The sequence below is a fragment of the Lissotriton helveticus genome, chromosome 7, assembly GCF_964261635.1.
Source record: "Lissotriton helveticus chromosome 7, aLisHel1.1, whole genome shotgun sequence".
Classification (NCBI taxonomy): domain Eukaryota; kingdom Metazoa; phylum Chordata; class Amphibia; order Caudata; family Salamandridae; genus Lissotriton; species Lissotriton helveticus.
Genome location: NC_136068.1, coordinates 386,704,476 through 386,730,570, shown reverse-complemented (window position 1 = coordinate 386,730,570; position 26,095 = coordinate 386,704,476). Strand labels below are relative to the sequence as shown.

At 43.1% G+C, this 26,095-nt stretch overlaps 1 protein-coding gene across 8 annotated transcripts in view; it reads left to right on the top strand.

Annotated features, from left to right (window-relative positions):
• Positions 1 to 26,095, top strand: part of LOC144768502 (copine-1-like) — an 854,409-nt gene that overhangs the window by 623,829 nt on the left and 204,485 nt on the right. For 5 of the 8 annotated variants that reach the window (XM_078652218.1, XM_078652215.1, XM_078652216.1 and 2 more), the window contains 3 exons: positions 11,684 to 11,782; positions 20,364 to 20,450; positions 20,538 to 20,597. In XM_078652218.1, the coding sequence (XP_078508344.1) occupies positions 11,684 to 11,782; positions 20,364 to 20,450; positions 20,538 to 20,597 (246 nt within the window). Of the gene's footprint in view, positions 1 to 11,526; positions 11,623 to 11,683; positions 11,783 to 20,363; positions 20,451 to 20,537; positions 20,598 to 26,095 lie in introns of all 8 variants that reach the window. The other 3 variants (XM_078652221.1, XM_078652219.1, XM_078652220.1) reach the window with 1 other exon arrangement.

The following is a 26,095-nucleotide window of genomic DNA, read 5'->3' as shown; positions in this document are numbered from 1 at the left end:
TGGAGCCGATGCCCATGCGCACTGTAGTCCAGGGGAGGAGCCACCTATCTCAGGATACTTCGAAGACTCTTCCAGGACAACAATGTGCGATCATCCGGACCCAACACTAGGCGGCGATCTAATGCAAAAGATATGAATGTTAGCAGCCCTACATGCCAAGAACAGATGCATACTGGTAAGTAGCATATTCAGTATCTGGCACGGAAAAGCTGTGTATCAGAACTGACGTCAGCGCGCATGGGCGGCGTCTAAGTACTCCGACGACTGACCCAGAGCCGCGGACGACGCCTACCGACGCGCAGGGGTATTGCTACGCAAAAATTTCCGGATCCAGTCTGACGCCTGGGGATATTCTAAGGTAAGGAATCTATCACTAACTAATGTCTCTTACAGATATATCGTTACACAAGTAGTAACTTGTGCATGTGGTTATTACCATTGAAGCTAAAAAATTGCAGCTAGGAGCTGCACTGTGACCTTTTTATTGTTACCTAAATTAGCTATTCCAGTGAGAAACTGAGCAAAAGCCTTCCAATTAAAATGTTTCTACTATACTATAGATATCTCCATCAATGTGCCAAAGTCATACCCGACTCCTCCAGGAGCCTCCTGTTAATCGGGCCCATCCTGGATATGGTGCAATTTTGAGCCTTTTCTCTTGTTCAATGAGCTCATGACAGCCAGTCCTGGACTCGTCGACATTGTGTACATTATGATCCCACTCTTTCGGACTCGGTCCTGGGTTTCAGTGAGAGTCACTCTAAGACTCCTTGGCCTCCTGCGTCCTACTTGTCGACTACACCAGATGACTTAAGCGTTTTCTGCAGTGGGATCTGAAGTCTCAGTGGGCTTAGCACCAAGTGAACATGCAGGATTCAGAGGAGAATGCAAAAGACCTCCAATGGTAGCTGCTCAACTGCACTTTGACCAGCAGCAGACCCTTTTCCCTACCCCCACCCAGACCTGGTTGTGGAGACGGACACTTCGCAGTTGGTTTGGAGAGGTCATCTTGGTAAGGTGGAGATCAGAGGACTCTAGTCTCTGGCTAAGATCCTCGTCCACATCCATACTTTGGAGTTGAGACATTCTTTTGGTGTTGAAGGCCTTTCTACAATCCATCAAATAAAGGCTGGTTTAGGTCCTTATGGACAACGCCACTGCCATGTGACACTGCAAAAAGCATGGCCGAGTGGGTCCTGGGCCCTGTGCCTGGAGGCCCTGCACCTTTTGGACCTGGATAGATCATCTGGGCATTTCCCTGATGGTTCACCAGATGGCAGGATCTTTAAACTCGAAGTTGGAATCACTCAGCTAGTGCAATATATCTGATTTCAAATGGCAGCTACACCCATTGGTGGAGCTGGGCATCTTCGAACAATAGGGAGATCCCTTGTTCAATCTATTCACCACTTCCGAGGACGCACAATGTCCACACTTTCATGTGCCAGAGGTCCCAAAGAATCTCTCTTTGACCTAAAGTGGAGCTCAGGACTCCTTTAATAATTCCCACCTTTGACTCTCCTGCCATGAGTTCTGAGGAAGAACAGGAACAACTGGGCCAAAGTAATTCTAGGGGCTCTGGATTGGGCCAGGTGAGTGTGGTGTCCGGAACATCTGAGCGTGGACATCATTCCTCCAATCAGGCTGCTAGTACAGGAGGATCTTCTGTCACAGCAGCAGGGCATAGCCCTACACCTGGGCCTGACCAGTCTACACCTCCATGCTGGAGATTGGGTGGCAACAGTTGACTGGCTTTGATATCCTGCCCAAAATAGTGGATGTTGTTCTAGCTCCAGGCGTCAATCTATGAATACTGTTTACACCAGACCCTGCCAAAGAGTTTTGGCATGGTGTTCTTCCACGATATAGACTCATTACAAAGTTGTCAGATGTTTTGTTTTTTGTGCTGTCTTTAGCATAGCAAGGACTTGCCGTGAGCACTGTTAAAGATTTTTTGTTGGCATGTTCTGCCTTTTTACATTTATCAGACAAGCCATCCTTAATTAAATAACCTGTGGCCTTTTGTAATGTAACCTTAGTTTAGATCTCACTTTCCCTATATGTACCCAATTTGAGCTGATGCAAAGTAGTCCTTTGCATCTACTGACTTTCAAAACAGCCTATCTCATAGCGATAACTTCAGCTTGTCTCATGAGTGAGTTACAAGTTCTGCCCGATTATTCGCTGTACACCCCCTTTTACCCGGACAAAAATATGTTATGGACTTGGGCAGCTGAACGTTGGGATGCCTTTTCATGTTGGACAATCCATCACCCTTCCAGCATACTTTGGTCCACCTAACCCCTTGAAAGAGGAGGAGAGGTTCCATCGCTTAACCCCCCACAAAGTTGTGCTTTTAAATCGATCATACTAAGGACCTTCGGTGGATGATCAACTGCTTGTGGTGTTCTTTGTGGCAAAGAAGGGTAAGGCAGTGCAGAAAAGGACACATATCGAGGTAAATAGTCCTCTGTATTACAATGTGCTACGCACTGACCAAGAAACAGCTCCCAGAATGTGAGGGCTCATTTATCAGAGCCATGGTTCTACCATTACACTGACACACTGAGTGCCTCTTGTGGACATCTCTCAGACCCCGACGTGGGCCTCATTCCACACGTTCACAATGCACTACTGCATTGAGAACCAGGTCTGGTGGTAAGGGCACTTTGCTCATTATGTCCTGCAGGATTTTTTGTTCTTGGCCATTCGACAATGACCACGTCTGGTGGTACTGCTTTAGTATCTATTCACAAGTTGAGGAATCTGGGATTAGATGTAGCAAGCAGAAGAAAAATGTACCTACCTTCAATAACGTTCCTTCTGGTGGATACTCTATCTAACTGCAGATTCCTCCCTTCGTATTTCGTGAAATTGACTCTTTTCTCCATCTATAAAAGGGTCCATGCATACTGTCACAACTGATTACTTATAAACCTCTGCGTCAAGCACTTTAGACAAAATCAAGGATAAAACTGATGTCCGTGGAGGGGTGGTGCTTGTGTGTGGCTCTGGTGTTTCTTCCAGGGTGGGGCTTTGTTGATGTGGAGCCCACAGCATCACCTGCTGGTGCACAAGAGCAATGCTGGAAAAAAATTCTACAGATCTAATCTGCCACTTGGTGATATTCACAAGGTAAGGAATCTGCGGTTAGAGTATCCACCTGAAATAGCATTACCAAAGGTAAGTAGCTTTTTTATATTCATTAAAAAAATACTTCTGTGGAAAGACACCATTGTGGATTCTAGACTTATGTTCCAGATTTTAGCCAAGAGTGGCCTAGGTTACCTTATTTACACTTCTGCAAACCTCTAGCAGGGCTAGGCATTGGTGTTCACCCTGTGCGCGGTGCCCTTTCATACTCTTTTCCCTGATTCCTACCTTTTTCAACAGTGCTTTAAAATCTTAATGGGCTGCACTGCACCAGTCACCAGCTAGCTCCCGAACTACCATGGCCATCTGTTGCCTTTCAGATTAATTGCTTGCATTGTCCTAAAGCTAGGCCTACCTGGTGGTCTGGCATTATCTTCTCCTTGGCTGTCCTTTTTTGAGACAAGTTTCTAGGTATGATTGGGCTGTGATTTCTTTTTATAGCTTCCGAATTCTGATTCCCTCGTCTTTTGGTTTCACTGTGGTACAGGCTTTGGTTTTGTGTGTGTTTTAAGGGTGCAGGTACAGTTTATTTCCTGGTCTTGCTGGTCTAGCTTAGATTATATGCTCTGCTTGGATTGTTTACATGTTTATGAAGGCACAATGCTGGCCTTTATTTTATTTTTCAAGCTCCTCTTGCCCTTTAAAGCAAATGATTGTTTGTTTCAACTCCTTTCTAATTGTTACAGATCACGAGAGCCTGTCGGATGGGTTAGAGTAAGGGCAATGTTAGTTGGATACGTAGTGCAGCCCAGAGTCCAAGGCCTATGAAAGGTTTTCCTCAATAGTGAAATATACCACCCCTTCCCCGACCTCCGATAGTAGATTTTGTCTTCAAGTTTATGGCGCAGTTAGAACATATATAGGGTGTAGGTGGAGCTCCACTTGTAAAATGGGAATGTAGCTGTCTCCTTGTAGTCCATCTTGGGCTGTGCTTTGACAATGAAGACTACTGTGTGAGACAGTTGTCACCTAATTGTGTCCACAAGCAGAGGAAGATTAGAGAATGAATAGCATGGTAGAGAGAGGGAGCCCTACCTCACAACTAGTTTTGGTGTAGGCGCCTGTCCCACATAGGAGGAAGTAATGCACCCACAAGGAAGCCGGGCCTTTCAGGAGGTGCAAGGGTAAGGTAAGTATACTTGTAAAGCGCCCTATTACTCAATCTCGGAGTGTCCTGGCGCTGTATACCGCTGGGGAACCCGTCCTGACTTTCCCTGTGAGATGGTCCCTCCTGGGCACCTCCAAGGTGAAGCCAGGCATCCCCGGCGCTGATGGGGCCGTTGTGGAGATTAAGCAAGCTATTGCCCAGAGTTGCAGAGTGGGACCCATGGTTAGCGTAGGCACCTTGGCGAGAATTATCGAGTCCGCGGACATTGACCCAAGACCCTGCCGCGTTGGGAATTGAACCCTGGTCCCGGGCCGATCTCTGCTTCAGGGTCTGCCGCTTCTAACCAGTGAGCCACACTTCTCCACAAGTACACAGTACCACTCAGTTTATCAGTGGCACTTCAGGTAATAAAAGCCTAACAACGACAAACAAATACATTCATAACCTTTATTCTAATGGCCAATGCTGAGAGCACTTAAGTGGCTGCTGAGCAGTTAGGAAAGGAAGGAAGTGGTGGTGCTGGCTTTATTGGGGTGCACAATAACAGATTACTGTTGAAATCTGCTTGCTTAGACTCTTGGGGATTGTAGTCTGTTAGATGCTCCAGATCAGAATCAGTGCGTTGTCTGAGATATGACTGGTGGAGCTCTTCATTTTCCAAAGAATAAGCCTGAGTTGTGATTGTCAATTCGTTTGACCCGATCCTTGATTTGCTATTGGATCTACAGTACGCCCTGAATGCCTACAGGGTCTCGAATCTTGATTTCCGGGGAATTTTCAATTTTGATCGCACTCCAATTATTGGACCATCTGCTCTTGTGGCTGTCTGCTCAGTCTTTTTGGTGTCTTGAGAAAGACCCGTCCTTAACGCATTACAATCTGCGCATTCTCCAGGGGTCGAAACATCGACGTTATTACTATACTTATCCACACGGTGTCCTTGGCCCTACTATGAAATCATTATTGGGTCTTTTATTCATGTGGAAAAATTAAGAACAGGACAAAAATATCGAATTAAACCTCTCCTTTGATTGTCATGTATATAGTGCACCACTGATTTCACTTGTCACTTTGTCACTTATTTTTCACTATATTCACGATTGTACCATTGTATTTGATTTGTGCTTGTGACAGCCATATCAATTTATTTGGTAAATAACTAAAAAAGTAAACAAATATAATTTTTTGGCAAAAACTAATTGTTTTTTTCTATTGTAAATGTTCTATTGCCTTGTTTGAAATTTCTTTAAATTTGTGGCTGTATATATTGCGATATCTCTTAATATATAGAGTACATAGATCTAAGCAATTGTATCTACCTGACAGAACCTACTTGTTACTTACATCGTGAATACCCAGGTTCTGAGGGACACATGGTCACCCCATTAACTAATGGATACAGATTGAGCACATCTGGAACAATCTCCTGTTTTGTCCATTTGGTACCAGGCTGTACAGTTCAGTGGGCCGATGCCTCAGCTGCTGAAGTTCCAGCATCCCAAAAAAGTAACCCATAAAACTATAAACCCCAAAAAACACCACCCAGCAACAAGGACACCCACTTCAGTGAAGTCACTGGTGCAGTTCTAAAATCCAGTTTTACTCTGTTAACAGGGGGTCTGACTAATAGTGTCTGGGTAGGGCACAGTTCTATTCACAGGAGTCCAGAAACGCATTTATTGTTCAGCTGGTTTCTATATTATTCAAAAGGACTGATGTTGTATGTAGTGGGCCAGCACCCACATTGGAGGCCCGGACAGTACCTACATTTTTAGGTTTCGCCATGGGCCGGAGCACTAGCTCCGCCCAGGAGAAATCTTATGTTCCTACAGTGTGGGGCTTAGTCCCGCCTCTGTCTCCCATTGGCTAGCTCCACAAATGGAGGCTAGCCATTGGGAGACAGAGGCTGTCAATCACGCTTTCCCCGTGAAAACGCCATTCGGGGGCGTTTCTGGTTCTTTTTTTAAGTCCCGCCCCTTTGTCCTGGGCCGCGCTGTCATTGGCTGCCGGCCCGGGACACCCCCGTGACGTCATTCCCCGGGCCGCGCTGTGATTGGCTGCCGGCCCGGGACACCCCCGTGACGTCATTCCCCGGCCGTGCCGTGATTGGCTGCCGGCCTGGGACCTGACTTGTTTCCTCATTGTTTTCACCTACTCAATATCCTATGGTGAAACAAACTCGCTCGTGCTCTCACCATTTTGGAAGAACAGCGTTTGGGATTTGATTGTGGGACAGTTGTACTTTGCCTGTACTTCGGAATAATGAACTGTTAGACAGATGCACCTTTTTTTAAATACGAGCAGTAAAGTAAATGTTGTACTTCAAAAAGATGAATAAAAAATAGGCATGCCTCTTAAAAAGGATAGAAAATGACTGATATAATTGTATTATGCTATGTTCAGATAAAAGTTTAATGTTATCTCCTCCTGGCGGTTAGTTGTTAACGCTGGTTGAAGCAGTGATAATTGGAGATTTCCTTCGGTTTCGAAAGGAAGCCGAGCCTGATATCCGCTTCCGCGCCATCTTGGAATGAGACAGCATCAGCGGCCCTCTGCAGTGGGTTAAGCGGTAGATCCAGCGCAGTGTCAGAGCTTGGGAACAGCACGTTAGCAGCCCCGGAGTACAGTTTTAGCTGAGGTAGACAATGCTGTCCATCCCGCGGCACGAGGAGAGTCTGCGCATGGCGGACTATCACTACAGTGGACCTGTAGAACACAGATTCTCCCCATACACCTTCAACGGCGGGTAAGGCTTAGAGGAGCTGGGGTGAAATTAGAGTGTATTCCCTGTCATGCATGATGTGCATTACATCTCGGGAGGTGTCAAAGAGACTGAGTGTTCCGATCTGTTTCTAGCCCCCCCTCCCCCAAACCGTGGGGACAAGCTACCCGACCCCACCGACCGAGCCGGCCTCGGGCCCCGCGGGTCGGCGGCACCAAGCTGCGAGAGAGCCTGTGGTAAGAGCTGCTGATCTGTATATTCAGAGTGCGGGACAGATCGAGGGATCCTGGCGTCTGACGCGGGGATCCATTATATGTAACCCGAGGGGGGCGGCTGCTTCTGGTTGAGAGACCTCAGCGGCTTCCTGCATCTGTTGGGGGCTCTGGTAACCTGTATATGACAGGCTCCAAACTTGGTGATACCACCTAGTGAGTCCATGCACCTGTTCGGAGTGTGTGTGTAATCCGCAAGTGACAGCTTCCAACCCTCGTATGTCAGTGGCTTAGCACACCTGCAGCGGTGATCCGCGGGGGCGTAGCTTTAGGGGTGTGGGGGGCTGTCAATTCTCTAGGCAATAGTCGGGTAAAGGGTTTTTCAGTCGGGTGTGATGAGGAGTATGTCTGGAATTATTACTTAAAAACACAGACAAAACCAGACGCACACGCATGTTTATGTTTTAAATGTCTCTATTTGTTTTGTTATTTTGCAAGATATTATATTTAATGTACCCCCTTAAAATCTGCCCTCCGCTCCTTTCCACCGCCTCTTAAACCCCCCCTTCTGCACTGCTTCCCTTATAACGTATTGCAGCATGCAATGCCAGCATGGCTGTTGAAAATCGCTCACACCTCCCTAATCTTACTGACCAAGCTACGCCCCTGGTTACCTGTCTATTGCCGACAGGATACAGTCCACGTCCCTTTAAGAGAACGCATTGGGTTAATGTACTTAGCACACTTACTTAATCGGTCCGCCCTGGATAGCACAGAACATCCGAAGACGTCGGGCTCTGCATCTGCCTCATAACATTACATAACCCCCGCCGCCGTATCCATCTGTGAGCAGCACGACGGGCAGAGGAAGTTGGAGTCACGGTGAGATAGCCGGGTGGGATAGTGTGCCTGCTGCGCAGTGCTGTCATTGCAAATCATTCAGATGAGGTGCAGATGGTGTCGACACACAGATCGTTCGGTAGATTTCAGAGTTTACAGCCCCTGACATACCCATCCGAAGAATAGTGCGGATAGCTCACAGGTGGTTCTTTCAGGTGACTCCATATGGCGGCTTCAGGTACATTCCATGGATTTCTTTCGGCTCCTGCAGGCTCCCCCTCCATCCCTGGTGGTTCCTGAAGGTGCCCCCAGCGGTTCCTGTTGGTGTCCTTTAAGGTTCCCGACTTCCTATATGTGCCCCAATGATTTCTCGAAGTACTTCCCCGTGCTTCCTGCATGCGTCTCCCCATGCCCCCTCCAGGAGACTGCTTATGATTCATTAAGGCATCCTCTGGAGTTCCTGCCGCTGCCCTAACTCCGTAGTTCCTGCCGATCCATCTGCCCCCCCCTTCCCCCGCGGTTTCATCAGGTGCCTCCGTGCCCTGTTCTTGCAGGAGCCCCTATGCCCTGTTCTTGCAGGTGACCCCCGTGCCCTGTTCTTGCTGGGCTGGGCTGATCCTGTGCTCCTTTACGCATTTATTGTGCGCGATCCCGACTGCTGCCACCCCCTTGTGCTCAACACATTCCGCTGCATGGCGAGGATCGCCCCGCACCATTTTGTCCTCGCCACGTCCAGAAGCTCCACATGTTCATTGTGGTTGTGCTGATCAAATGTACCCCATTCTGTCTTTTGTGGTTTTGCTACTCCCACCCACTGCTGCTCCTCACACAGCACTTGAGAAGCTGACCACTCTATTTACTCCTCAGGATCTGCACCTACCCCTTCACTCATCTGCCCTGTAGCATCACTCTCACATTCCACAGTCAGTCAATCAGTACTTTTGAGAGCATGGCTTCTCACCCGTGAGGGTATACAAGTGCTGGGTTGCAGGGCTTAGTAGAAAAGCCAGTTCTTGACTCTCTTCCTGAAGTCCATCAGAGAGGGTGATGTTTGGAGTTGGAGAGGGAGGGCATTCCAACACTTATTGGTGAGGTGGGAGATAGAGGAGCCTCCGCTGTGGCGGACGTGCGGTGTCTGCGCAAGGATGAGGGAGACAGAGCGAAGGTTTGTGGATGGTTGGTGGAACTTCACATAAAAGTTCATGTATGCTGGTCCTGGAATGCGTAGGCTGGTAACGTTACGTGTGCTGGATAAATGTGTTATTTTCTTTTCACTGGGAATATCAGTTTGCGTCCATTTGAGTTTCTGTGTTGGTGCACTGGGACTTTCGATGGCCCGAGTGTGTTCTTGCCGCTGTGCTCAAGTCTTAGTCCATCTTTGTGTATTTGCTTCTGTATGTGTATCTGTGGCAGTGTCAGTGTGCCTGTTCTTTTATTTGTATGACAGTCGGTATGTGTCTCCATGTGCCAGGTCTCGCATTTGCGAGAGATTAAGCTATTGCCATTGTAAATGACAATGCCATTTATTTATGTTTTCAAAACCAACACATAAATAAAAAGTTTGTCGTTTACAATGCCAATAGCTCAAACTTTTGCAAAGGCGAAACCGTTGCATTGTAAATGCTTGTTTACTCCTATGTCTTTTACTTTAATGTTTACAGCCACAATGTGTCCGTAGTATGGCCTTCCACTGAATCCAGTTTCTTGCCACTGGAAACTCTACTTTAAATATTAACTATGACTTTAAATGTCATAGAAGTCATGCCAGAAGATTTATTCTTGCTTTTTGTGGATCTGGATGACCTCATTTACCAACAGAACTAGTCTCCACACTGTAGAGACAGGCTTAACCGCTGGTCCTTCTAGGACAGAGAAAGGGAAATGTAAGCATATTCCAGACAAGGGATGAGCTGAGGGTGGTCAAGTCTCATTTTCCAATAATTCATGCAACATTACAGCTCCATGGCCCAGATGATGTAGCTTTTGGAACTTGCTACTTGTGGGCTGCAGCAGGCTTGTGGCTTTTGTACAGACTTGCTCCTTGAAGGCCTTCTTCACACAGATTCTCCACCCAACGCGGCCTTCTCTTCCAGGTATCATGTTGGCTCCGCCTGAGAGGGGCAGCACAGTTATTCATGCAGCCCGGTGAACTCTCGATCTCTCATCAGCAAGGTTTTATTCAGGATTCCCAGACTTCTACCCAGTTTGGCGGTATAACTCCAAAAGTGCTTGTTCAAGTAGAACAATATGTATCCTCCTTTGAACATTAAGGCTGGAGGCCAGGGCAAACGAGAGATCTCCTTTATTCAAAACTTTAAACACACCTCCATTCCTGGGAAAAAAGTGATTTTTCTTATCTTTGTTGAGGTTTTCTGAGTTAGGAAGCCAGGACCAATTTGCATCACTAACTGACAGTCACAGAAGCACCCTTATTCCACTGTAGCTTTTCCCACTTAGATAGTCATTAAAAATACCCATGTAAGAAACCATATTTTGAATATACATTTCTTTTTTTCTAAATTCAAGTATCTGATGTACAACAGCAGTATTTTCCAACGAGGATGCACCTCCTGGATAGTTATTGACTTGTGTGTAGAAAGGCTTTCAGGGTCTCCTCTACCTGCACTCTCACCAATAGCTACCTCAGAGTGGCCGATCCCCGCTTCCCCTTCTTGCCTGTGGTTCTGACTTTAAAGCGACGATCGTTACCTGCCTCCGAGCTAAATAATGCTATTTGCACACTAATGGGCCAGCACCAATCACTTCCCTTTGCCCTTCACCAAGTCAGTTGTCTTTTGTAAGTTTCATTCCTTTAATGACATTTTCAGACTGAAGACCTCACTGCGCTGTTGACCTATGTGTACAGTAGGATGTAAAATGATGAATGTTTACACATTAAGTCCGAATATGTCTCTAATGTAATTAATTCTTTATAATGCTAGGCGCGAAATGTAAAGAATTAATGCTAAATATTATTTAATACTACTGTCTTTGAGCTCATTTAATGGCTGCCATGTGTCATATTTTAGACCATAAATTATTTAAAAGGCACCTGTGAAATTGATCGACCAATTACAATGAAAATATTTACCTTGCGTTTTCTGTCTCTGGTAATGGGTAAAAAAAACTGTTAGTTGACCTAGTAAAACATGTTTTGTTTGTTTTGTAAGGAAAATATCCCCAGTATATATTACGCAACATTGGACATTTGGTTGTGCTTTTAGAAAGCATAATATTATACCCAAATGCATTTTTTGTTTGTTTACCTGTATTGAATATTAATCAGAAAGTGTTATATTTATGAATTATCTAAGGGGTTTGATATTTATGTATTCTCTAAGGGGTTTGTGCGTAGAAATATGACTTTCCTTGAACATTTTAAATGTAATCCTCTTATGTTTATTAGCCATCTCCTAGACATTTGTTTTGCTTGCGCGCTGTTTGCAGTTACTTCCTGTTGGGCTTACATTCAGTGTCTGTTCTGCTGTCAGGTTACAGTTAGTGATATGGATGACAGCACCAGTTCAGATTTGATAGGGGAGTTCTCATGTACCACCGTCAAGCTGCTTGAAGCCAAAGACCAAGTGGTGAGCTATTGTTATTTTCCTCCATTAAATGTCTCTCCGTTGCCTGCTGTCTTTTTTTCAGGTGCATTGTACTGATTATGATAGCGATGGGTCACATGACTTGATAGGCACATTTGAAACTAACTTGTCTCAGCTGCAGAAAGCAAGTGGAAGCTCGCCGGTGAGCTGTTTCTTTTTCGTTTTTCATCTGTTTTAACAAATGATTAGCTAATTACTGCTTGCTTTGAAATTCTGCTACCTCAATGTTTGTCTTTGCTCATGCTTTTAATTGCATTGTGAATATTTAACAGTGACAATTAAAATAATTAAATCGGTTATCATGTTAACTAATTCCATCATACCAAACCTGCTTTCTTCTTTCAAAAAAATACTAACTGATTATCCACTAGAGTCTGTAACTCCATAATCAGTGGCATGGGCTTAATACTCTAAACCTGTGGAACTATTAACCTTTTAATTATTTGATTATCAGGTCATGCCCGGTGATGGAGTATTTTAAATGCAGGCTTTTTTGTAAACATGTTACATTGTATTTGTGAGTTTTGGAGCCCACATGAAGGTAAAAAGGACTGCTTAAACAGAACACTGCGGCTCAGCTTATACTAGGGTACATAGTCACTGATGTTTCTTTTATATTTGACTATTCTGAGTAAAATGAACACTAGTCACCCTTTGGAGCTTTGGCAGTAAGACCGAAAAGGATCAACACTAACCATGGTAACGGAGTCAGGTAGCTGACCAATTCTTCCCAGCTAACTTTATTAACCCTACTCAGTGTGTGCAATGGCCCATCCCAAAAAACTTAAATAGTTTTTCTCCAAAATAAGCTGTACTGTAAATAGTAACTTATTACCAAATATCATCAACAACGTAACTAAAACACAAACTAAAGTCTTTAGAAGAAGAAATTAAATAGGCACAACATATGCACTGCGAGCAATTGGAAAGTCTTTATTTTTTGTAAGGTACAATGACCAGAAAGATAATATTGCAAATGGAGTCTCCGGTTGCTCACAATTCTGGTTATATGTATGGTTTCTATGAAACTTCTTTTAGATACTTTAGTTGATGTGTTCTTTGTAAATTGTTGCTGATTTTTAGTATTCAAGTTACCATTTATATTACGTATTTCTGTAAATCCTCATTTGTGTTTTTTTATTGTTTGCATTTTGTAAATAATGCTAAAAGGGCAGTGACTTTTAGTATTGGTCTCATCCATATATGGCCGTACCTTTTTGATTTAATCTTTCTTAACAAAGGTTTTTTGAAAAGCTTTAAAAGCTATCTTTTAATCTATTTTTGTGATGTAAGTATTATTAACAGACAGCCAGAAGTAACAGAAGTATAGCTTTTACTTTCATTGGTTTCGATTTGTTTTTGTTGAATGAAACACCAGCGCACAACCATCTGAAAGTAACTTTAATTTAGAAACCTACTCAAACAGTGGTCATCTCTGCTATATCTCATTAAGTTTCATATACGCATAGTACAAGAAATTGTGTGAAGTTTTACAATAAATGACAATCTCAGATTGTGAGAGTTGACTATAAGGCACAAACGCAATGAACCGTTTACTATAATAAATGTAATATTGGGCCTAGCTTTGACATATATAGGTCAAGGGATATGTTTGCTTTTTACAGCAAAATGCCACAGGAACAGAACACCCTGTTGACTTTCAATAACCATAAACTGTTTCATAGGAGTGCATTACTTAATGAATAATTCTAAAATCCAATACATGATCACACTTTGAATTTGCCAAGCGTTGGGGTGATTTAAAAAATATTGCTCTGTTCAGAAAGTCTGTCTTTGTATAGAGCAGTGATCTGCTGGTTATTTCACTTGCCAGTGAAGGTCTGCACATTTTATTGCAAGTATTACTCAGTGTTTAAATCGTATACTGCAAAGCAACACAACCTTTTTATTTGACTTAGTTACTCAGGATGATTTAGTGTAGTACATTATTTGTTGTACACCATGAAGACAACATTCTTAAGACCACAAAAGGGTAGGCGGATTTCTTTCTCTCTTTAAATGTCTTCCCAAGTCCTTTGACTGTCTACAGTTGCTAAACATAATTGACCACATTTGCTGTTATTGAGAATTTGAGATATAATGCTGCAGTGCCCATTTAGATGATATTAGTAAACAACACAAAATGCCCAAACCACAGTTACTCAATACAATTTTTTGATATAGGGTAAGAAACACTTTATTATCGCTTCCCTGGACACCATTATTTTGTGTCAATCATTTTGTATTTTCTATAATTTGAAAAAATTGCTGACAGAAAAAAGACATTGATTGCAAATATTTACAAATATTTACAAGGCTGGACTAATGTTAGCAAACATTAAGGGCAAAGACTATTTACACATTTAGAAATTATTAGAACACACAATAGAAAATATTCTCACATCAGACATTATTGAAAAAATAATAATACAAACATATCAATTTACGAACAACAAAAAGCTAACAAACACTGAATGAGAGAAACTAGGGGTTGGGAAGATAAATGATTATCTTGTATATTTTAGTGCTGGACCAGCCGGTCCTAGCTTTAGTGCAACAGTAATACTTTATGTCTCCCAACCAATACTGCCGACGCGTTTCTAGACCAGACTGGAGTCACTGGTCTGTCATCAGGGCTGTATGTATCTTGTATCTGTGGGATACAAAAGCAATGTTTTGCTTAATCTAGTGTGTGGGCTCCTTTTTATCATACAGTAGCTGTAATGTCGGTGTGCGCTACATACCAAGGCTGCTCAGTGTTGAATTTCAGATCGGGTCTTTTGGGGGTCCGTTTAAATGAAATAACGTGGCCAGGCAGAGAAGCCTAAAAGAATTTAAGGGATGTTTTTAATTTTTATCATTACGAGATTGGTACAATATATTCACTCGCTAAAACAAGTTGGGGAGTGGAAGCATACCTTTTACTTTCAGTAGTGCCGAGTGCTGGCAAGGTCCATTAAAAGCGGCGTGACCATCAGTTTGGGTTCTGAGATATGGGAAAGATTAATATTCAGACGCTTAGCGGTGTGCACATTATGTTAAACACTCGCTTGGAGAATTCGAGAAGGGATTGCCTACCTTGATTTAATCTCTCTTGCGCATAAATGGAATTGTTGATTTCAGCATTCTACAAAGAAAAACAAAGCGCACCCTTAGTAGAATATTTTAACTGATTCAGCGCTCAGCAAGCGCGTATTAGTGCAAGTGGGACAAATACCTGTGGCTGGAGCTGCTGCTCTGTGCTGTGGGATTCGAATTTCTCTCAGTAAAGATGGCCGCCGCTATTTCCTGTTTGTTATATGCAAAAGCTATACTGATGCATTATGGGGCATGCAGTCCCATGAGTCACATTTGCTTGAAAATAAAGGCTAAAAGTGCTGTCTACAGCACCTTATCTTAGTCTAAAGGTAATGGGTACGTCCTTCCAATTGTTTATTGTATCATGTATTTTAAAACAAAAGATGAGTACGCTAGATTGTACTAGAATTTTGGGTGGCTTCTCTGGGTCAGTGACCTGTTCTCATGCAATAGAGGACCAAGACCAGCGGGCAAGCCAGGGATGTCTAACCGATGCAAATCAGGACCGATGTGGTCAAATATGCGCTATCTCAGACAGGTTATTTAAACCAGTCTGTGCACTATTGAATTTTAAAATTAGATACGCTTCTTTTTGTAACAGAACGCGTTCGACGTCATGGCATTTTGACCTGGAGTTTACAGTGTATAGGACAGACCATTTGAATTCTTGCTCATTGTGAGACTTCTCGCAGAAAAGCTCCACCATTGGAGCAGACATGACCTTTTTCTTAATCCGCGATCGGTGCTGACTTATTCTGTGGTTGACTTGCTGGCTGGTTTTTCCAATATAAATTAATTGGCACGGACATAGAATCAAGTACACAACGTTCTTTGTTCTACAATTAGAAAACTCTTTGTGCTTCCACTTGGTCCCATGGTGTACAAACTCGTCGCCTTCTATTGTGCTAGAGCAGGCGATGCAGTTACCACACTTGTGGTGACCCCTCGATAGGCTTGAGATTCCATTGCGCCAATAAGTCGCTTTTGGGCTTGGGAATAACCACGTCAGCTCGGATGAGTTCCTGGCCAATGCTGCGGTTTTTTCTGTATGCAAAAATTGGTTTGGGGAACGGGCAGCTCAGCCCCTCCAACAAATGCCAGTTCTTTAATACAGCCTGTCTCAATTTGTGGGTGTCCGGACAGAAGGTAGTGACGCACACAAGTTTCTCTAGAGGTGCTCGCTGTTTGGTTTGCGGTAGACATTTTCTAGGCGTATATTTTGCACGCTTAAGAGTGTTTGAGGAGCTTACGTGGATAACCACGCTCTTGCATATCACAGCAAAATGCTTGGGCATGCAGCTCATAGTCTTGTATTTCTGAGCAATTCCGTCTTATTCTTAATAATTGCCCATAGGGTAAATTAGCTTTTAGACTGCGGGGATGTGCGCTTCTGTGGTGTAAAATCGTGTTTGTCAGTGGCCTTCCTGAACAAAGACGAAACCAACCTCCCGTCCACACACCTCATTTCAATATCCAAAAAAGTCATATGACTACGGCTATTTTCTATCGAGAATTTTATATCTCTGTGCCTAGTATTGAGCCATCCATGAAAGGCCAATAACTCGGTCTGACTCCCCTGCCACAGGAGCCAGACGTCGTCTATGTACCTGTACCACTGGTATCGCGCACTAACAGAGGACCCTACAAAGGATATTCAGGGACAAATTGCGAGAGTCTTGGACTCCGGCAAAGAAAGTGGTTTCCTGGGTAATAAGGAGTATGATTACCTCCTAAAGAAGTACCCCAGGACTCCTGTCCTCTATCTTCTTCCGAAGATACACTAGAGCTTGACAGAGCCCCCCGGACGTCCCATCGTGTCGGGCTGTGACTCTTGTTTAGAGCCAATAGCGCAATACGTGGATTTCTTTTTAAAGCCATTTGTGTGCCAGGTTAAATCTTATTTGCGCGATACAACCGATTTTTTGAACAAAGTCGAAGGTACCATCTTTGATCCGCAATCGCAAATCATGGTTACAATGGACGTTACATCCTTGTATACCCAAATCCCCCAGGAAGAAGCCTTAGAAGTCATGCAGATATATCTGGACATGAGAGAAAGACCACATCGAGTTCCGACTGCCTTCATTTTAGAATTGGCAGCAATAGCACTGAAGAGAAATTACTTCACTTTCAACGGCCAGTTCTACATGCAAGTGAAGGGCACCGCCATGGGATGTCCTTATGCCCCAGAAATGGCGGTGCTCTTCATGGCGCAGTATGAGGAAAGGTTCGTGGACATAAATAACCCTTTTAAACATCAAATACTACAGTGGTACAGGTACATAGACGACGTCTGGCTCCTGTGGCAGGGGAGTCAGACCGAGTTATTGGCCTTTCATGGATGGCTCAATACTAGGCACAGAGATATAAAATTCTCGATAGAAAATAGCCCTAGTCATATGACTTTTTTGGATATTGAAATGGTGTGTGGACGGGAGGTTGGTTTCGTCTTTGTTCAGGAAAGCCACTGACAGAAACACGATTTTACACCACAGAAGCGCACATCCCCGCAGTCTAAAAGCTAATTTACCCTATGGGCAATTATTAAGAATAAGACGGAATTGCTCAGAAATACAAAACTATGAGCTGCATGCCCAAGCATTTTGCTGTGATATGCAAGAGCGTGGTTATCCACGTAAGCTCCTCAAACACTCTCTTAAGCGTGCAAAATATACGCCTAGAGAATGTCTACTGCAAACCAAACAGCGAGCACCTCTAGAGAAACTTGTGTGCGTCACTACCTTCTGTCCGGACGCCCACAAATTGAGACAGGCTGTATTAAAGAATTGCCATTTGTTGGAGGGGCTGAGCTGCCCGTTCCCCAAACCAATTTTTGCATACAGAAAAAACCGCAGCATTGGCCAGGAACTCATCCGAGCTGACGTGGTTATTCCCAAGCCCAAAAGCGACTTATTGGCGCAATGGAATCTCAAGCCTATCGAGGGTCACCACAAGTGTGGTAACTGCATCGCCTGCTCTAGCACAATAGAAGGCGACGAGTTTGTACACCATGGGACCAAGTGGAAGCACAAAGAATTTTCTAATTGTAGAACAAAGAACGTTGTGTACTTGATTCTATGTCCGTGCCAACTAATTTATATTGGAAAAACCAGCCAGCAAGTCAACCACAGAATAAGTCAGCACCGATTGCGGATTAAGAAAAAGGTCATGTCTGCTCCAATGGTGGAGCATTTTTGCGAGAAGTCTCACAATGAGCAAGAATTCAAATGGTCTGTCCTATACACTGTAAACTCCAGGTCAAAATGCCATGACGTCGAACGCGTTCTGTTACAAAAAGAAGCGTATCTAATTTTAAAATTCAATAGTGCACAGACTGGTTTAAATAACCTGTCTGAGATAGCGCATATTTGACCACATTGGTCCTGATTTGCATCGGTTAGACATCCCTGGCTTGCCCGCTGGTCTTGGTCCTCTATTGCATGAGAACAGGTCACTGACCCAGAGAAGCCACCCAAAATTCTAGTACAATCTAGCGTACTCATCTTTTGTTTTAAAATACATGATACAATAAACAATTGGAAGGACGTACCCATTACCTTTAGACTAAGATAAGGTGCTGTAGACAGCACTTCTAGCCTTTATTTTCAAGCAAATGTGACTCATGGGACTACATGCCCCATAATGCATCAGTATAGCTTTTGCATATAACAAACAGGAAATAGCGGCGGCCATCTTTACTGAGAGAAATTCGAATCCCACAGCACAGAGCAGCAGCTCCAGCCACAGGTATTTGTCCCACTTGCACTAATACGCGCTTGCTGAGCGCTGAATCAGTTAAAATATTCTACTAAGGGTGCGCTTTGTTTTTCTTTGTAGAATGCTGAAATCAACAATTCCATTTATGCGCAAATGAGAGATTAAATCAATGTAGGCAATCCCTTCTCAAATTCTCCAAGCGAGTGTTTATCATAATGTGCACACCGCTAAGCGTCTGAATATTAATCTTGCCCATATCTCAGAACCCAAACTGATGGTCACGCCGCTTTTAATGGACCTTGCCAGCACTCGGCACTACTGAAAGTAAAAGGTATGCTTCCACTCCCCAACTTGTTTTAGCTAGTGAATATATTGTACCAATCTCGTAATGATAAAAATTAAAAACATCCCTTAAATTCTTTTAGGCTTCTCTGCCTGGCCACGTTATTTCATTTAAACGGACCCCCAAAAGACCCGATCTGAAATTCAACACTGAGCAGCCTTGGTATGTAGCGCACACCGACATTACAGCTACTGTATGATAAAAAGGAGCCCACACACTAGATTAAGCAAAACATTGCTTTTGTATCCCACAGATAAGAGATACATACAGCCCTGATGACAGACCAGTGACTCCAGTCTGGTCTAGAAACGCGTCGGCAGTATTGGTTGGGATACATAAAGTATTACTGTTGCACTAAAGCTAAGACTGGCTGGTCCAGCACTAAAATATACAAGATATTTAATCATTTATCTTCCCAACCCCTAGTTTCTCTCATTCAGTGTTTGTTAGCTTTTTGTTGTTCGTAAATTGATATGTTTGTATTATTATTTTTTCAATAATGTCTGATGTGAGAATATTTTCTATTGTGTGTTCTAATAATTTCTAAATGTGTAAATAGTCTTTGCCCTTAATGTTTGCTAACATTAGTCCAGCCTTGTAAATATTTGCAAACAATGTCTTTTTTCTGTCAGCAATTTTTTCAAATTATAGAAAATACAAAATGATTGACACAAAATAATGGTGTCCAGGGAAGCGATAAAGTGTTTCTTACCCTATATTAAAAAATTGTATTGAGTAACTGTGGTTTGGGCATTTTGTGTTGTTTACTAATGTTATTAGGTCTAGCCCTCACCACATAAAGGACCTAACCCTTTTTGTTCCCAACATTTAGATGATATTGGCACATAGCTCCTTTAGTTTAATTAGTACATGTGGCAAACGGGAACACAATATATTTAAACAGCTTGTGAACTGCAAAGCATATATCTTCAAATATAAAGTATTTAAACCCAATGTTTAATTTAAGTAACAAAAATGTTTACGCAACAAAAACAAATCTTATTTAAATGCAAAGAACAAAATATTATACATTTCCACATAAATAGGACAGCCATTAATGACTATAGCCAACACTTGTTTGTGGGTCACAAGTTTTTTGTATATACTGTTAGGCTTTCCTCTGAACTTGTATTAATATTATATGCTAGTTGGGTTATTGACTGGATGGATTGTTGCAAAGTAGGTCCATAGGACTTACCACTATTTCTCTATAAATCCTGACTGCTTTACTTTTTGGTGGTATCATATTACCTTTTAAGGCAATGCTTGGCCTGGAGCTAATGGTTTCAATGTATTGTATGTATTTTAATTTGATTTCTTGCCCTTATCAATATCCCGATACACAATTTCAATCATTTTAGAATCACAACAATATTACTTGCTGTAATTTTCTCCCACTAAAACTTGCTAGGGAGCCATCATAAATAGTCAAAGGCAAAAAGGAAATTCATAGAATGAACAAACAAAAACTGTTACACTTTTAACCGGAATTTACTAATTCTTGCTTTTGGGGTTGCCAATCTGGGTTTGTGGCATCTGGAGCATAACACTTATTTGCTTTACTCAAATACGTTTCTTTTTGCAGGTTGAGTTTGACTGTATTCACCCTCAGAAGAAACAAAAAAAGAAAAGCTACAAAAATTCAGGAATTGTTAGAGTGAAATCCTGCAAGGTATTGATTGTTTTCTGGTACTCGTTTATTTGGCTATATTTCAACTTCCAGACTATGTTCTAACTTGTGCTTTTTGGTCTGTTGCAGATTGAAACTGAATATTCCTTTTTAGATTTTGTCATGGGCGGCTGCCAAATAAACTTCACGGTAAGAATTTTTATGTTGGTAAAAATGTTTGGATGTGGTGGATCCAATGCATTTACAATTCAGATGTGCTTAGATACATGCAATGTTTGATGAAGCGTGCTATTCTTTCTGTTTTCTTAAACAACTCTGATTGTGTTCTTGCTGTTTAAGTAATTCCCACTAATCTGCTGCAGTTCTTCATAGCTAAAAACTATGCATAAACAAGATTTCAAAAACATTTGCTTGTATTCACATTATGTAAAAGGTCTTTTGCTGTTTTCCCTTTTCTTTTAACCAGGTTGTTTTGAGGCTGTCACTAACATGGCAGTGGAAATCGGAGGCCCACGATCCAGTTATTGCCCTTCTGTTCATAAGAGCCTTCCGTATGCTTCCCTGCTTTAATTTTTCTGTGTTTCTGCTTTCTTGTGCATGCTCTGTCTTTACGCCAGCCTTGCATGATTTTTAAGTGTTGTGTGCGTGTGGGCAAAATACTTTATAATTTCAAATGCATTTCTTGTTCTAGGTTTTGATCATTTTAACTCCAAGGATATTTGAACAACAGTGTGGTAATAGCTTTGTTGTCACTGAGCAGGGCTTCAAAAAGCATGACACCCAAAGCAAGCAAAATCAAAACCTCCATTAAAGATATTTTAGTTTAGTTGTTGACAACATGAAAGCTGTTGAATCAAAACATTGGTTTAATAAGTCCATAACCTTGTAGAGGCTCCCTGGAGATTTGGATAGTGAACTTTTGTAGCCCATTGGGACTAACCTTCCAGTTATTCTTTTTATGTTCATCATTGAGATAAAGATTGCACCATGAATTTATGGAAGATACAAGTGCAGGAAAACTTTTTCACTTCACTAGCCAGTAAATCTCCAACATTGGATTTTCCTTATATTATGGATCCCTTTCCACACTCAGCATTTGATGCATTTAATTTGTGCAGGGCGCCTGGATACTCCTTTTTGACTTCCGTTCATTATTCTTAGTGCGACATAAATATAATGCGCCATATGAGAGAAGTTTGGCCTTGGTAAAAAGGTTAAGCTAACTTGTCATGTAGTCTGTCTCTCGCCCATTGCTGACTTAATACTAGCAGCATTCTCTATGTGCCAGGGAATCCTGCTTCCCATCATCCTGTTTGCCACAATCCTGTTTCTCAGTGTCGTATATTTTCTTCTTGGCACTGGCCTGTGTAGCATTTTCGCTCCCTTATATTTACATTCCTCATGGATTAGTACTAAACTATAAAATCAATCTTCTCAAGAGAACACAGAAAATGTTCAGTTGGGCGTTGAGTCTTGGGGATAACTTTGCCAAATAAAGGCTTAGTTCCCTCTAGACATTCTCAAATTTAATGGACTGATTGCTCCTGCGCAAAGATGGAAGAGTTCACTGTTTTCAGTGACAGTCTGCCTTCGTTCAGCCCAATGATATTTTGGATGTTTCGGAAGTGCCGTATTGAATCTCTGTTGTCCCTTTTGTTTTTAGCAGCTGCTCTGACTTGAGACGGAGCTATTTTAGTCCCTTGTTACATATTTGATGCCTTAGTCTGTGGCTTTGCAGCAGGACATTTCTTCTAGAGTCACATGCTTTGCTCTATTCTGCCATCTAGTGTTTGGGTCTGGAAGCATCTTTGGTAAAGGTATTTTGGATAGTGAGTGGGGTCAGCATAGGCGTAGCCCTTGTATAATGTCAACCAGAATCTTACAATGCTCCTGTTCGTGCCCACCATGTTAGTTTTTCCCCCCACTGTTTAGTTTGGAGGTGCATCCATCAAGCTCCCGATTTCTGTTGATGATACCTCAAGGAAAACACCATATGCATGTCATTGGGATTGACAAAGGAGAGAAGTTTTCAGGGTTTGTTTGGGGGTGCTTTGACATAATCTTAGAATGGTAAATAGTCCACATTAAATCCCTGTGTTCCTCAGTGCTATTTTTATCGCATGAGCACGATCTTTAAATTCTACCCGAACTGCCATTGTAGGTTCGACCCTCAACTAAGAACACCCAGTCTGTATGTTTTGCCATCCTAAAGACCATACGCCAGAGAATTACTTTCCATGCTCACTTTTTAAACCAAAAACCATTGTGCATAGGGCAATTAAACTTTGAGGACCTTGGCTGTAACCGACATGGCTGTGTTGTACAAGTTAGAGATGCCGAAGAGAGGGGGGCTCTGTCAATAGAGGAGATGGGTTTCTCAACAATGGCGCCAAGTCAGAGGAAGATCAGGGTGAGCACAGAGACTCTGACCTTGAAGACACAGTGGAGTTTGTGGAAGTGGGCCCTATACCCACAGTGCCCTATCCCTTAAATCATCAGAGGGGTCGAGACTTAAGGATCCCACAAAACCGCCTGTGACGCTGAAGCAAAAGGCATTGAGCGATAGCACGCCACAAAAGGCTATACCTGTGATGCATAAGAAGTCTGCAGTCAAAGGAGCTTGTAATCTTCATCCATTTGGATGAGAGTAATGAACAGGTAAGGAGGCCCTGTAGAGCATCGCCATGACTTCGGAAGATGATCAATGTTGAAGGGAGACAGAGATGGGCAGGCGTGACAGGAAAAGTCCCAAAGGGACAGTAAACCTCTGACACCACTGAGGTCAAGAGGAAGAAAAGGGCACTGGAGGACAAAATCGATGGATTAATAAAGACAACAAAGGCTTTCAAGACAGTTTAGCTCAATATAAACAACCAAAGACATTGGACAAGAGCCATAACAAGAAATACAAGAAGATGCAGACTAAGGGAAGGTGGAATATACGCTTACACAGGCCTACTTTGAAGACATCTGTTTCCACATATCGGAGGAATATACTGTGTGGGTAGACACTGAAGCAGATTTACCTCACGAAGAGGCAGCCACATCTCTCAAGTCCATCCCCTCCATATGACACCACAGTGTACCACGGGGTAGTCAAAAAGGCAGCAGCATGCTATTGGAGTAGAATTGGAGGTAGAAAAAAGATACATGTTTTATCCTGGTGACCCTAAATCCTGTTTTATTTTATTTATTTATTTTCAAAGTTTTATATAGCGCGAACAAGATCTTGGCAGATATCAGAGCGCTTTACATAGAGGGGTACATGAGGGAACATATTCAAACAAATAAATCAGTAGATCACACAGTACAAATATGTGGCTGCAAAGCCCATCACGTGAGTAATAAGACAACTCATACAAATAAGTAAATGGGTCAAACATGTAGTACAGATCGGAGCAGGGTGTTAACAGAGTTCGAGATAATAGTTCAAGTGTATTTAGCCATGAGGATAGCCTTTTACTTCTTTTTTAAAGAGTGTAGTGGAAGAGATAAGCCTGGTTTCGGGAGGGAGTGAGTTCCAAATCCTAGGCGCCATTCCTGAGAAGGAGCGCTTGTATGTTTTTTCCTTCCGGAATCTTCGAGGTTTCAGCAGAAGATTGTTTGTGCCTCTCGTGTTTCTAATTCCCCCAGAGATTGTCAGTTTCTGAGCGAGGTAGCCGGGTGAGTTTAGGTGTACCGCCTTGTGTGTCATGCAGGCGATTTTCAGATGTATTCTGGCTTCAAAAGGCAGCCAATTCAGGGATTTCAAGTCGGGGGTAATATGGGAGTGCTTTTTTGACCCCGTGATGAGTCTCGCTGCAGCATTCAGAGAAGCTCTTAGTGGTGCGGTTGTAGTTAGGGGGAGTCCGCAGAGGGCGGTGCTGCCGTATTCAATTCGTGGGATGACTAGCGCTTGTACTGCGGTTTGGAAGTCTTTGGCTGGGAGGTAGGGTTTAAGTTTCCTCAGAGTATTGATCTGGAAGTTCGCTCCCTTTGTTGCCTTGCTGATATATTGCTGCATGTTGAGATTGGTGTCGAGTGTTATGCCTACAGATTTTGCTGTGTCCACGATGGTGGGTTGGACATTGAGTGTGGTTAGGAGTTTAAGCCAAATTTGGGTGGTGGATATCTTCGCTGGAGGTGAGATCAGAAGGAACTCTGTTTTCAGGGCATTGAGTTTGAGGTGATTATCGGCAAGCCAGGATTGGGTGCATCTGATCGTTGAGTTCAGGAGCAAGATGTCATTGGGGGATTGTAATTTGAGGTAAAGTTGGGTGTCATCGGCGTACATGTGAAAGTGTACATTGGATGCTTGTAGCAAGGTGGTGAGAGGTTCCATGACTAGGTTGAACAAAGTTGGGGATAGAGAGGATCCTTGGGGGACACCTAGCGTTACCGGTATTGGCGAGGACATCAGGTTGTTACTCTTGAATTTCTGCGACCTGTTGTGAAGAAAGGAAGTGAGCCACTTGAGAACAGTTCCAGATAAACGCATTCTTGTGTTTAGTAGTTCTAGAAGATTCTCATGTTTAACGGTGTCGAATGCTGAAGAGAGATCAAGAAGGATGAGGAGGCAGGTGTCGTTTTGGTCTAGCATCTGAAGTGCGTCGTCAATTATGTGAGTCATAGCAGTTTCTGTGCTGTGTCCTGCTCGGAAGCCTGACTGGTGAGGGTTGAGGAGATCAAATTGCTCAATGTGTTTAGTCAATTGTAGTTGTGCGCATTTTTCCAGCAGTTTGGCGAGAGTGGGAATATTGGTGATGGGACGGTAATTGTTGAGATCAGAGGGGTCGGCTGTAGGTTTCTTTAGTAGAGGTGTGACCTGACCAACTTTGAGGGAGTCAGGTATGCTTCCTTGTTGGAGAGAGCTGTTGATAATTTTAGTCCAGAGAGGGAGAAGCAAAGGGGTAAAGTCTTTTACTGCGGAGGCAGGGAGGGGGTCCGTGAGGTGATTGGATGGTTTCAGGGTGCTGAGCAGTTTGCCAATTTCTTCTTCCGAGTATGTGCCGAAGGTTGACCATGTAGCATTGTTTTTTGGTTCAGTGGGTGCTAGGCATTGGGGTTTGGAGTAGAGGCTTGCGTCAATGAGGAGATCGCTTTTTATTTTGTCCGTTTTTTGGATAAAGAAAGCAGCGAAGTCTTCACAGGAGGGTGCCTCACGCCTAGTGCTGAGTGGTTGGGGTTGCTCCTTGGATTGTGAATTGATTAGCTCAAATAGTTTTCTCGGGCGGTTTTTTGCTTGGTCTAGTTGGAGGCTGAAGAAGTCTGATTTTGAGCGTTTTATTTTCCTGAAGTAGGCGTTTCTCTTTTTCTTCAGATCTTTTAGGTGCATTGCAGAGGGAGCTGATCTCCAGGTACGTTCTGCCATTCGCATGTCTCGTCTATCCTCATTGAGACTCCCGTCGTACCATGGTTTGGAGATTTTAGTAGAGACTCTTTTCAGCTCCATAGGTGCAGCCTCATTAATTATAGAGGTCATAGCGTTGAGATAGTGGTCAGTCTGAGTTTGGACGTCCGTAGCGCCTGTCGGTGGGAGTAGGAGATTGCAACTGTTAGGGGGCAAAGTGCCTGGGTTGAGCTTTTTCGAGTCTCTTTTCCAGACTTTGGGCTTGGAGAGTTGAGCCGGGTTAACTTTGACTTTTTCATTGATAAAGAATGTGACAATATGATGATCTGACCAGTCACAGGGTTGGATGGACTCGAGT